Source organism: Littorina saxatilis, linkage group LG3 (genome assembly GCF_037325665.1).
Source record: "Littorina saxatilis isolate snail1 linkage group LG3, US_GU_Lsax_2.0, whole genome shotgun sequence".
Taxonomy (NCBI): Eukaryota; Metazoa; Mollusca; class Gastropoda; order Littorinimorpha; family Littorinidae; genus Littorina; species Littorina saxatilis.
Window position 1 is genome coordinate 40335561 of NC_090247.1, and position 13084 is coordinate 40348644.

At 41.0% G+C, this 13084-nt stretch overlaps 1 protein-coding gene across 8 annotated transcripts in view; it reads right to left on the reverse strand.

The window, feature by feature from the left end:
* The window catches only part of LOC138962345 (mitogen-activated protein kinase kinase kinase 7-like), a 45011-nt gene that overhangs the window by 25824 nt on the left and 6103 nt on the right, over nt 1-13084 (reverse strand). For all 8 annotated transcript variants that reach the window (XM_070334129.1, XM_070334125.1, XM_070334128.1 and 5 more), the window contains exons 5-11: nt 11698-11822; nt 10743-10871; nt 10022-10079; nt 7109-7181; nt 3352-3421; nt 2651-2841; nt 286-469 (exon numbers count right to left, since the gene is read on the reverse strand). In XM_070334129.1, coding sequence (XP_070190230.1) covers nt 286-469; nt 2651-2841; nt 3352-3421; nt 7109-7181; nt 10022-10079; nt 10743-10871; nt 11698-11822 — 830 coding nt within the window. The remainder of the gene's footprint in view (nt 1-285; nt 470-2650; nt 2842-3351; nt 3422-7108; nt 7182-10021; nt 10080-10742; nt 10872-11697; nt 11823-13084) is intronic.

Genomic DNA, 13084 nt, shown 5'->3' on the forward strand with positions numbered 1-13084 from the left:
TCTTTGTTCCTCTGCACTGTTAATGAAACATCCCAACTCAAACATCACTACATATGCACATAACCAGCATTACAAACTAACGGGTCTGTGACCTATCTCAAATCACATGCAACCTGGGTTATGGCAATGCATGGAAGTGATGATTAAGGCAATCAAAGGAAGTAACACATCAAATTAAAGTTTTCACATCACATGTACGTCATTCAACAACCAATGTCATTCACTGGGGAGTTAAAGGCGACATAACATCAAAATACTGTGCAAACTTTTTATCCAATCACATACCTCTTTGAGCGGTGGCTGCCCCCTGGCTTATACTTCCTAAGTCGTGTTCGTCCAGTTGTGATAGGTCGGCTGAGTATCGCTTGGACGAATCGACAGGAGTCCCTGACCTTGACCTTGGGTCGTGAAGACTCTCGCGGCTGGCAGCCAATGACGGAGGGGCACTATTCTGCCCTCTCTTCTTTTCCTTGTGTGAAAGTTAAGAGATAAATGTACAATGAGTCTCACAGTAAATCCTTTTTCATTTAGGTGAACAGGGAAGTTATGCATGAGTGACGTCTAAACGTTTAGGCGGCGTGCAAACAGCGAGTGCCGACAACCAAGAGGTAGCCTACACGGCGGTATGCACGGGTGGCGACTACACGCTTGTACCACCGAAACTGGCGACTAAATTTAGACGTGCTCCGGAGGTCGTCTAAATGGTTTACACACCAACTTCAGTGAACAGAATGGCCATTTTCATGGTTTTTCGCCATCAAAGTCGACGAATTTTTTCGCCGTAATCGTTTTTAGACAGAACCCAATAGTCGGAAGTGCTGGACCAAAATTTTTTGTTTGTTTGCGAGATTCACTTCCCTTGTCATATTATTTTAGAACCAACACCGATACGAAGACATCTTTGATTCGTTTCAGAGCAAAGTAGCACTGACCCATATTTCACTGGTGCCGTTTTTGACTCTCAGCTTTTACGCGACAGGCACCCTCTTGCTCGTTTCATCTTTTGCGCCTCCATTTCTCCACGCTCTCCGTCCCACTGACCCATATTTCACTGCTCTCCGTCTCTGAATAGTCGAACTCCCCGTGCGAGGAAGCGGGAGGATGTTATCGAATGACCCTAGCGCATGCGCAAAGGAAGGAATTCCTCATTATAAAAATAGATTGACTGGTGACCTTGCTTTACACGGCAACTTGAAAGTCGGCGGTCTGGTCGTCACCCGTGCATACCGACTGAGCGCCTGCGGTAGGCGGCGACTTTCAAGTCATGACTTCGCTGAAGTCGGCGTGTACTTTCGACGTCACTCATACATAACACCCCAGATCTCTCTCTCAAAGGCAAACAGCTAGAAAGATGAAATAATTAATCAATCATGAAATTAAAGATTTTTCCACAACAAAAATTCAGCAAATGAGCCAATAAATAAATAATTAATTAAATTAAAAAAAGCTCCTGAAAACTGCATCTTTCAGTCCATATTGATTATGTTAAAAAAAAAAAAAGACAAAAACACACAGACACACACACAAGCACATTGAACACACACACACACACACACAAGGACACACACTGGCTCTTACATACATACACATTCACGCACACACATACCTCACTTTTTACATTTAGTCAAGTTTTGACTAAATGTTTTAACGTAGAGGGGGGAATCGAGACGAGGGTCGTGGTGTGTGTGTGTGTCTGTGTGTGTGTGTAGAGCGATTCAGACTAAACTACTGGGCCGATCTTTATGAAATTTGACATGAGAGTTCCTGGGTATGATATCCCCGGACGTTGTTTTCTTTTTTTCGATAAATACCTTTGATGATGTCATATCCGGCTTTTTGTAAAAGTTGAGGCGGCACTGTCACACCCTCATTTTTCAATTAAATTGATTGAAATTTTGGCAAAGCAATCTTCGACGAAGGCCGGGGTTTGGTATTGCATTTCAGCTTGGTGGCTTAAAAACTAATGAGTGAGTTTGGTCATTAAAAATCGGAAACTTGTAATTAAAAATGTTTTTTTATTAAACGATCCAAAAACAATTTCATCTTATTCTTCGTCATTTTCTGATTCCAAAAACATATACATATGTTATATTTGGATTAAAAACAATCTCTGAAAATTAAAAATATAAAAATTATGATCAAAATTAAATTTCCGAAATCGATTTAAAAACTATTTCATCTTATTCCTTGTCGGTTCCTGATTCCAAAATCATATAGATATGATATGTTTGGATTAAAAACACGCTCAGAAAGTTAAAACGAAGAGAGGTACAGTAAAGCGTGCTATGAAGCACAGCGCAACCGCTACAGCGCCAAACAGGCTCGTCACTTTCACTGCTTTTTGCACTATATAGCGGCGGACAACGTTCACTTTCATTCTGTGAGTTCCACAGCTTGACAAAAAGTAGTAATTTCGCCTTACGCGACTTGTTTCTTCTTTTTCTTCTCCCCTTTTTTTTGTTGCACTGAAGCAAAACAACCCTAAAGTCAGTCACAGCTATCAGGATTTTCCTTTTTCCTCCTGTGCTGATTACCTCAAACTGTTCATCATCAAGGCCTCAAACGTGCAGAAGCCGACTCGGCTAGACCAACCATCAACAACAATAATCTGTTCACACACACAAAATTCAAATCATCTTAAGTTTCTCACTTCTACAACCACAGGAGGGGTTCCTCTGGGCAACGGATGCCTGAAGATTGGTGGGGAGTTGTCCATGTCTTGGTATCGCACTGTGTCGCTGATGGTGCCAGCGCGAGATTCTCCGATCGGTGGACTAGCCATGTGAACATTGTCATTGTTTGTTGGTGTGGCGATGTTGGATCTGGGGATGTTGCTAAGGCCTGTATGAAGACATACAATACAATACAATACAATACAATACAATACAATACAATACAATACAATTCAATACAATACAGACAATAGTATTTTATTACCTCAAAAAGAGAAATTTCATTGTCCATGAAAGTTCAGTGTATTTAAAAATATGAGGTAACTTCATGTTCTATGGTTAAGAGAGATGGCTCAAACGCAGTCATGCTAAACTGAGTACTTAATATTTGAGTCAAACGCTTAGTTCATACAGCTGCTCTGAGTATTTCTCATATATTTGCATCTGTTTTGTAGTAACTTAAACAATTAGACAATTCTCAGAGTCATAATGCCAACAATTTCTTGTAATTATATACATAAGTTTCTATTTGACAGCAATTTTCAAATGAATTAACTCTTGTCCCTGGAACAAAGGTGGTTCTAGAATGTCACAAAACAAATAACAGTTCAAGTTATAATCTTCCATTCTTAAAAACAAGTTTAGAGCAATTTTGACACAACTGGGCAACTATACTTACTGAACTCTTCATCACTGTCCACACTGCTGTTTCTGGGGATGGTCAGTGGCTGGTCAGCTCCCTGGAAAAACTGAAGACACAAGCAAACACACACACACACACACACGTAGCAAAGGGAAGTTTGGGCTTAGAAGACGAGACAGCAGTGACTTGGTTATGCTCAACCTATCTCCTTGCTTGATTAACATTGTATAATGAGTGATTTTCATGCTAACAACTTTTAACAATACTTCCACTTTATCTGTTTTTCAATTTTTTAATGTTACACCTATTCCCCTTGAGACAGAGTAGTGAAAAGCTGTCACTAGTCCTTGAACTAGCCCTAAACTGTTAAATTATTGCCAAAGTTCAGCATTGTATAGTGGAGTCCGGGTACAACGAATCTCAAGGGAGATACATTTTAGTTCGTTATATCAGTAATTCGCTGTAGAGTTTTCAACCCTAAATGGCCTCAAGACAAGTTTTCCCACTCACCTTCAAATGATCGTCCCATCGATCTTTCCTTGGAGAGTACAATCTCTGCATGTTTTCAACAGCTTCATAATATAATCCATAGAGAGGCATAGTTCAAATGTTCACTTTACTGTAATTTTAGAAGTAAAATTTAAAAAGTCGTGTAAAAGCATGTACCGTATTTTCCGGGTCATAAGGCGCGACTTTTTTCCTCGAGTGTATCAAAATACGAAAAAAATCAAAGAGACCGCCTGAGTACCAGTCAAACAACTTGTGATAATGCATGTTTCAGCTACTAGCAGACCTGTTTACCCTTACATTGACCCATGAGGAAGATTTGAAGGAAAATGAGGAAGATTTTCCACTTCATGAGGAAGATTTTTTTTAAAGCCACAAACTCGCTCTAAAGCAATAAAACACTCTTTTTTTCATAATTAATTTTGCTGTGTGCCCAGAAATGATAAACTGATGGACTGTACGTGCCGTTCACAATCATTCTTCCCACCATGAGTGATCGAGAAATGACTGTCACACAGCGTGCAGTAAGAATGGCTTGGTCCAAATTTCTTGGAAACCGTCAAGTCCGTCACTTCTTTGAGTAATCTTCTTTCCACTTCTGACAATAGATTCTCTTCTTCTTTGCCCCACACGCATTAGTCACGCTCTTCATCGTCAGTTTCGTGTCGGTGTCGGTGTTCCTTTCTTTTCGTTGGAGGCATTTTGCAAAAAGACACCAACTGGCAACACGTGTAACCAAAGTACCGGAAGAAGACGAAAGACGTCTTAATACTGAGAAAACTATCGCGACTTTTTACCGAAAACATCACAAATATTTTTTTATCGAAATCGCGCCAAATTGCGGAAGACTTCAAGCAGTGCGCGGACAAGTGAAAAAACGATCTTAAATCCGTAAAACTTCCGCCCATTCCGTAAGAGTAAACAGGTCTGTACTAGGTACTACCCTGGCCATGTTTCCTCTCAAGACATCAAAGAGACTGCCCTATAGGTTAAACTCGGTCACTGACCCCGGTGCAGGAAGTGTTTCCTCTCTCAGATATGACAGGGGAACCACCTCTCATAGCTAAAACTGGGTCATTGACCCCTGGGAAGAAGGTCAGTGTCAATAAACAAGGCATCACAATGGACCTGCCTCCCGGCACACACAGAGCACACATATTTCCACTCTGTATTCTTTCTTTGATGTGCGGCTTATTTTCATTCTTCGACCGTTTGTTACCGGTATACTTTTACTTGTGTTTGTGTATTTTTGTCTTTGGAGACAATTATTGACATCAGTTCGTTGTAGCCTTGTGACTTTTAGAGACAAAACGGCTCTGTGGCGATGAAAACGTGTTTGTTGTAAGAGGGGTTCGTTATGCAAATGAGTTCAAAAGGTTCGTTGTAGCCAGAAATTAGCAAGTAAGAAATAGAAGACTGTCTGCCGGGAAATCAATGGCAGTTCGTTAAAAGCGGAATTTCGTTATACCCAGGTTCGTTATAGCTGGACTCCACTGTATGGGATTCATTTGTATCCTGGACACTAGATACACCAAAGAAATACAGCAGTCCCTGCAATGTACGGCCCCCGGCGTGAGCGGACACCAGACATGTACGGACACATTTGCTCGGCACGGAGTGTTTTCCTTCTATATTTGCCCCCCCTTAAACGGACACCTGCAAAACGTGGACGCGGACACTCATTTTCGGTCCCAACAGCAGGTCATACCTCCAATGTACGGACAGACCATCGTCAAATTTTCACCACAACAAAATCGATAACAGAGCAGTCCGGCTCTTGGTACAAAGATCACAGCCGCAATGGCCTGATGACAGTCACTGATAACTTGAGTGCACGTGTACCCATCAAGAGGGGGGGTAGTTTTGGTCAGGAGTGGAGTACATGCGAAGATGCCAACATAAAACTGCACTGTGCTCTTTATTCTTGTCTGTTGGACGTAAACAACAGAAACCACAGTCGATGAAGGTCCCGAGCGAAAGAGAGTGAAAAACCGGCCACAGTTCTCAGCATCCTGTGTCTGTGTGTAACCTCTTTCATTGACAAGATACTCTTGTTTCCCCTCAGCCTTGACCAGTGAGTCGGTTGCCTAATCTGTGAACCCTTCAGTTGTCTTGCTTTGTCAAAAGTTACGACACAGTCAACTGGTTTTGCTCCGAGTGAACAGTGCAGCTGGCCTCTCTGGCCACAGCCCCAAACAGTCCATGGCTGGAGGGAGTGAGAGAGAGAGGGAGGGGGGGGGTGTGAAGGTGTAGCTGGCTAAACTCTGTGGGGTGTCCGGTGTCACTGCATGTCAGCAGGAAGAGCATTGGAGAGAAATAGAGAGGTGTACTCTTCCACACAATTTCCAAGCATCAGTTGTCACGGCTTGGGGTAGGCATTAGTGAGGGAGAGTGGGAGCTGTGTTATGTACAGTGTATTTCCGACTGAAGAGTGAAAAGTCACTGCCATGCCACATGATCGGCATGCAGTCAATAAAGCCAGACAAGAAGAAAATAAATTACATGATTATGACATGCAGCTCTATCTGCTGCTATTTATTCAAACTGGTTTTCAAGCTTATTCTTGCAAAGCATCTGCACATGCTCCTCTGTGCTGTGTTTGTGTGGCTGCTTTCGTATGTCGACCAGTGCATGGTGAGTGTGTTCACTGCCTTGAGGATTTATTTCATCTCTTCTTTTCAACACTTTTCATACAAATCATTTTTACAGAACGTTTAAAGAAGTATTAGGAGTTTATTGTTATTGTTTAGTAGCCACAAGAAGTGATTAGCATAGACTCAATCCTGTTGTTTGTGTGTCTCCGCTGTGTGGGTGTATGGGGGAGGGGGTGGTGTGGTCACCCCTCCCGTGACCGGACACCTGCAATGTACGGACAGTTTTGCTATGGCCCAAGGGTGTCCGTTCATGAGAGGGACTGCTGTATGACATTCCCTTGAAGAAATTCAACATTCTAACGAGATTCTTAATTTTGAGCAGGATGACCACCAAGGGCAAGGAATACAGTTACAATTGACCTGTTCCTGACAAGAACTAGCATGCTGCATCAACCCAGCTTCTCTCCCTCACACACACACACACACACACACACACACACACACACACACACACACACACACACACACACACACACACACACACACACACATAAAGCCTACCCGTCCCTTCTCTCTTGTAAGCGCCCCATACACATCTACATACATTTAAAATATCATCTTCCTCCCTCTTCTCTTCCCAACCAACACCACCCCATCAGAGGAGCACCAAAGGATCAGAAATGGCTACTGACCTGGAACAGGTAAACCATGATGCGTACAACTTCTGACATGGCTGGTCGTTCTGCTGGATTTCCTGACCAACATCTGATGACGTAACACATTACACTTAAATTCATGCATATCACTCCTCAGACCAAAATCTAATCAGAAAATGTCAGTAAGGCTTATAATTGCCAAAGTCAGCTACACTTTTATGAATAATGACATCACATATATATATAGATGGATTTTCTTACATTCTTGATGCTGCAAACTGCCATGAAAAAGTAGAATGAAACTCGACTATCTTCAAATCATTCTTATTCACACAACTGCCACAGTGCGGCATTTCTTGAAAACAGTACATTCTGCTACAGGCAGTACTTGAGTGGATTAGTTTAATTTGGAATAAGTAAAAAGAAGAAAGCTTGAGTTGTACTGTCAGTTCTCGCGTGACAATCTATACATATAAATAAAAGAGAGTGTCTGTCTGTCTGTGTGTGTGTGTGTCTGTCTGTGGTCGCCATACCTCTGAGATGGCAAGAGGCAGGAACAAGATAGTGTGCACGTACACTCCCTAGGTGCCGCAGATGTGCACCTGGGTTTTAGTTTCTTGATTCATTGTTTCCTTTCTCAGATTATGGACCTCCCATTTATTGAATACAGCCTATATGGTGCAAGACCAGTTCAGTGCCTACTGTTCACCTGTAGCAAGCACATCATGCCAGTGATATTAGAGACTTGCTATTGCTCCTATGAGGGGAAGAAATGAAGAATGAAAAATTAACTGGACAGTTCCGGAAATTTCTAGAAGGTAAGGGAGATAACTCTTTTTTGTCTGTGGTCGCCATACCTCTGAGATGGCAAGAGGCAGGAACAAGATAGTGTGCACGTACACTCCCTAGGTGCCGCAGATGTGCACCTGGGTTTTAGTTTCTTGATTCATTGTTTCCTTTCTCAGATTATGGACCTCCCATTTATTGAATACAGCCTATATGGTGCAAGACCAGTTCTGTGCCTTCTGTTCACCTGTAGCAAGCACATCATGCCAGTGATATTAGAGACTCGCTATTGCTCCTATGAGGGGAAGAAATGAAGAACGAAAAATTAACTGGACAGTTCCGGAAATTTCTAGAAGGTAAGGGAGATAACTGTTCACCTGTAGCAAGCACATCATGCCAGTGATATTAGAGACTTGCTATTGCTCCTATGAGGGGAAGAAATGAAGAATGAACAAGTCGCGTAAGGCGAAAATACAATATTTAGTCAAGTAGCTGTCGAACTCACAGAATGAAACTGAACGCAATGCCATTTTTCAGCAAGACCGTATACTCGTAGCATCGTCAGTCCACCGCTCATGGCTAAGGCAGTGAAATTGACAAGAAGAGCGGGGTAGTAGTTGCGCTAAGAAGGATAGCACGCTTTTCTGTACCTCTCTTTGTTTTAACTTTCTGAGCGTGTTTTTAATCCAAACATATCATATCTATATGTTTTTGGAATCAGGAACCGACAAGGAATAAGATGAAAGTGTTTTTAAATTGATTTGGACAATTTAATTTTGATAATAATTTTTATATATTTAATTTTCAGAGCTTGTTTTTAATCCGAATATAACATATTTATATGTTTTTGGAATCAGCAAATGATGGAGAATAAGATAAACGTAAATTTGGATCGTTTTATAAATGTTTATTTTTTTTTACAATTTTCAGATTTTTAATGACCAAAGTCATTCATTAATTTTTAAGCCACCAAGCTGAAATGCAATACCGAAGTCCGGGCTTCGTCGAAGATTACTTAACCAAAATTTCAACCAATTTGGTTGAAAAATGAGGGCGTGACAGTGCCGCCTCAACTTTCACGAAAAGCCGGATATGACGTCATCAAAGACATTTATCAAAAAAATGAAAAAAACGTTCGGGGATTTCATACCCAGGAACTCTCATGTCAAATTTCATAAAGATCGGTCCAGTAGTTTAGTCTGAATCGCTCTACACACACACACACACAGACACACGGACACACAGACACACGCACATACACCACGACCCTCGTTTCGATTCCCCCTCGATGTTAAAATATTTAGTCAAAACTTGACTAAATATAAAAATTAACTGGACAGTTCCGGAAATTTCTAGAAGGTAAGGGAGATAACTCTTTTTTGTCTGTGGTCGCCATACCTCTGAGATGGCAAGAGGCAGGAACAAGATAGTGTGCACGTACACTCCCTAGGTGCCGCAGATGTGCACCTGGGTTTTAGTTTCTTGATTCATTGTTTCCTTTCTCAGATTATGGACCTCCCATTTATTGAATACAGCCTATATGGTGCAAGACCAGTTCAGTGCCTACTGTTCACCTGTAGCAAGCACATCATGCCAGTGATATAAGAGACTCGTTATAATTGCTCCTATGAGGGGAAGAAATGAAGAATGAAAAATTAACTGGACAGTTCCGGAAATTTCTAGAAGGTAAGGGAGATAACTCTTTTTTGTCTGTGGTCGCCATACCTCCGAGATGGCAAGAGGCAGGAACAAGATAGTGTGCACGTACACTCCCTAGGTGCCGCAGATGTGCACCTGGGTTTTAGTTTCTTGATTCATTGTTTCCTTTCTCAGATTATGGACTTCCCATTTATTGAATGCAAGACCAGTGCAGTGCCTACTGTTCACCTGTAGCAAACACATCATGCCAGTGATATTAGAGACTCGCTATTGCTCCTATGAGGGGAAGAAATGAAGAAAGAAAAATTAACTGGACAGTTCCGGAAATTTCTAGAAGGTAAGGGAGATAACTCTTTTTTTGTATCCAAACAAAGGAGGTAAAGCTAATGATAATGGGATAGCGAGCGTCTTAAATTGCTACAGGGCTCCGCTTACTCCCGGGCGAAGCCGGGCTTAACTGCTAGTGTCTAAATAAAAATAACATATTCATGCATGGCAACTTACTTCGTCATGAGTACTTCCAAAGGTTTTGGAAGACTTTGAATTAATGGTGGCCTCTTCCCTGAAAAAAAAGCCATTTTCAAGATATTAGTACACAGCATGAAATAGTCATGATGTTACATAACACAACAACCCAGTAAAACATCCATTACAGGGAGATGCAACAGACCCCAATCTGAATGCAGCTCACAGATGTTATTTCTTAAATGCCCAAACTGCTGATTTTTCAAACATCATTGTAATTTCATGCTTTTATTTTCCAACAACTAGTGTTCAGTTTTATGAGAGAAAACTTACAAAACTGCACTAAGTAACATTCTCTGAGATGGTCGAATACTTATCAATGGGTAAATACATGTATGTACCGTAACTGGCTAGAAAAAGTAACAAATCAAATCCTTTTCAGATTTTTGTAATCAGTAATTCTAGTGTAGGACTAGCAAACAAATGGTTTGATGGTACATCCAACATAATACTGTATGCAGTGCTTAACTTCTTTTTTTTTAACCATGCGCAGGCCAACGGAGACAAGAATGTCGCCGAAACTTGCTTCAAATCATAAACACTTAAATCATTTTCGTAAGAGCTGCCAAACTTTTTCACAGTGAGGGAGAGGCGACGCCTAGGATTGCCATAAACTTTCAAAGAATGTCAAGACCATTCTCACAATATCAACAAATTAGCCAAAGAAAATATTCCGAATAACATTGCTGAGAGGACATACCGTTGTGTACAGCCCACATGATGCGAAAGGCAGGTCCCCCAATTTCATCAAATGGTTTCCGTCGTGTGAAAACTTCCCACATGATGATCCCCCAGCTGAACACATCACACTTCTCACTGTAGTTAGAACCTGAAAAGACAGTGCGGCATAAGAAGTTCAACAAACACCAAACAAGCAACTAAAAATGTATTGAAACACTTGAAATCAAACACGGGTTAACGTTTCAGTAAAGCAAATACATAGCTGCCAACCCCTGTGAAGCTCAGAGACTAGCATAATGCTGCATTTTGGAATTTTCAGAGTAGCAATTGGTTTTTAAGAGTAGCATTGTCTTGAATTTGAATCGCATACCCGCATTATGCGAGGTTTGGCTTGGACTTTCTTTTTTTTCCTTTCGTTGTCCATGTCACAATCAGACATCGCAACATGTCGACTTGGCAGCAAGTGGGACAGTGTCTCAGTAATCCACAACTCCAATAACATGTTATAAGTCAATCAAAGAGAATACGCTAACCAAGACTACAACGCGAAAAGGATAAACAACGTTCTCGATTGGATGAATGACAAAACCATCCCCTGATTTGATCAGACCTTTCCATCACAAGCAGTTTTTACTGACTGCTGCTGATTGTCGAGTGATAAGTAAGCGTAGCAGTTTTGGGCTTAGCGTAGCAATTGCTGCAAAATCTTAGCATGCCTTGCTAAAATCGTAGCAGTTGGCAGCTCTGCAAATATGAATCTAAGTCGTTAGCAGTATAAATAAATCCTCCCAAGATGAAGTACTGCTGCGTACATGGCAGGGTGATTAAAACTGGTTGTATGTGCAACCTTACCATTTGGATAAAATTTAAGTGTCATTAGAGTGTCACCTCTGTAAAAGTGGCCCTGTAAATGTAAAGAGCGGGTATGCTCAAGAAAAACAACAACAATAAGCAGCGTAAAAGCTTCTCTTTACCTTCAAACACTTCTGGTGCCATCCAGGCTGCACTGCCCTTATTGTTTGTCATGTGTGTCTGAATATCACAGGCTGTACCAAAGTCACAGATCTTCAGCACTGTACCATACTGGATCAGCAGCAAGCTGAAATTATAAAAAGAGCAGTATTACAACTCTTTCACATAGTATGTGGGAACACACACCTCTTACATTTCATGTATTATCATTTATATCACAAGAGGCGAAGCCTTCAAGGCTCACGTAAGAAATCGACAAACAGTAACACAAACTCAATCACTCCGTCACACATACCCACACACAGTAAGCATAGGTGACACGGTGCAAGAGTGCGAGACACTAGATCTAGATCTGTCCAGACAAAAGTTAGCATCGCATAGGCTACACTTACGTGAGCCAAAAATGGATGCAGACCTTTTAAAGCTACAGGTATTGTAATAAACTATACACGATGAGCAACCTTTTAACGAAGAGAGTAGGCTAAATTATATTTGCTTACTATAGTTCTCAACTCAGGTAAGCAGAGTTGACTATAAAGTATACACATGCGGCGCAGCATATAGCATTAATAAATCAGCTTAACAAATGCTTCTTTCCCTCTGCCAAAACAAAGCATTACCAAACAACCAACTAACCAAACCGAAACAGATCACCTCCACAGGCTAACTGTTAGTTCATACAAGCAAAGACAGCCATGCCCTGATCCAGGTGTATACACTACTGGAGCAGTAGACGATAATTCTCGATAATTCTGACCCCTCTGATTTTGTCTTTCTATGCCTTATCCTTATCACTTACTTCGGTGAAAAAAATTCAAAAACAAATAGGCTGCCAAAGTTCCCAAATTCAGAATAAAAAAACAAGAAAGGTATGTAATGTTAATTAATGACAAAACAAAACGTTACGTTCAGATATTTCTACCCAGCGGTCTTTTAAAGGGTGGTCGTCTACATTTTTTCAATAATCTTATGGTTAGATTTTGCTAAAAATGTATGTCAGATGATGAATGAACCATGGGGAAAAAATGTACAGAAAAAAAAATATATGTAATTGTAAAAAAAGTTTTTATTTTTGAGAAGTGTTAGTAACACTTCCAATGTTTTGATTTCCATGTGCAGAGAACATGTGCTCTGACTATAAATATTGACCAATCAAATTCGTGTCACTATGCTGAAAGCCACACCCACACAACCACAGCAACAGTTTGACACTGGGTATTTGAGCGCTGTCCACCATTTTTTTTAAAAGGCACGAAATGCATGGTATTCGAGAGGAATTTTGCCCTTGGCATTTGCCAAATAAGGATATCCCACTACGTTGATTTACTATAATGAATTTTCAATCGGCTACCCTGACTTCGTCCTTCCTGATCGAAGGGGGGGTGTATT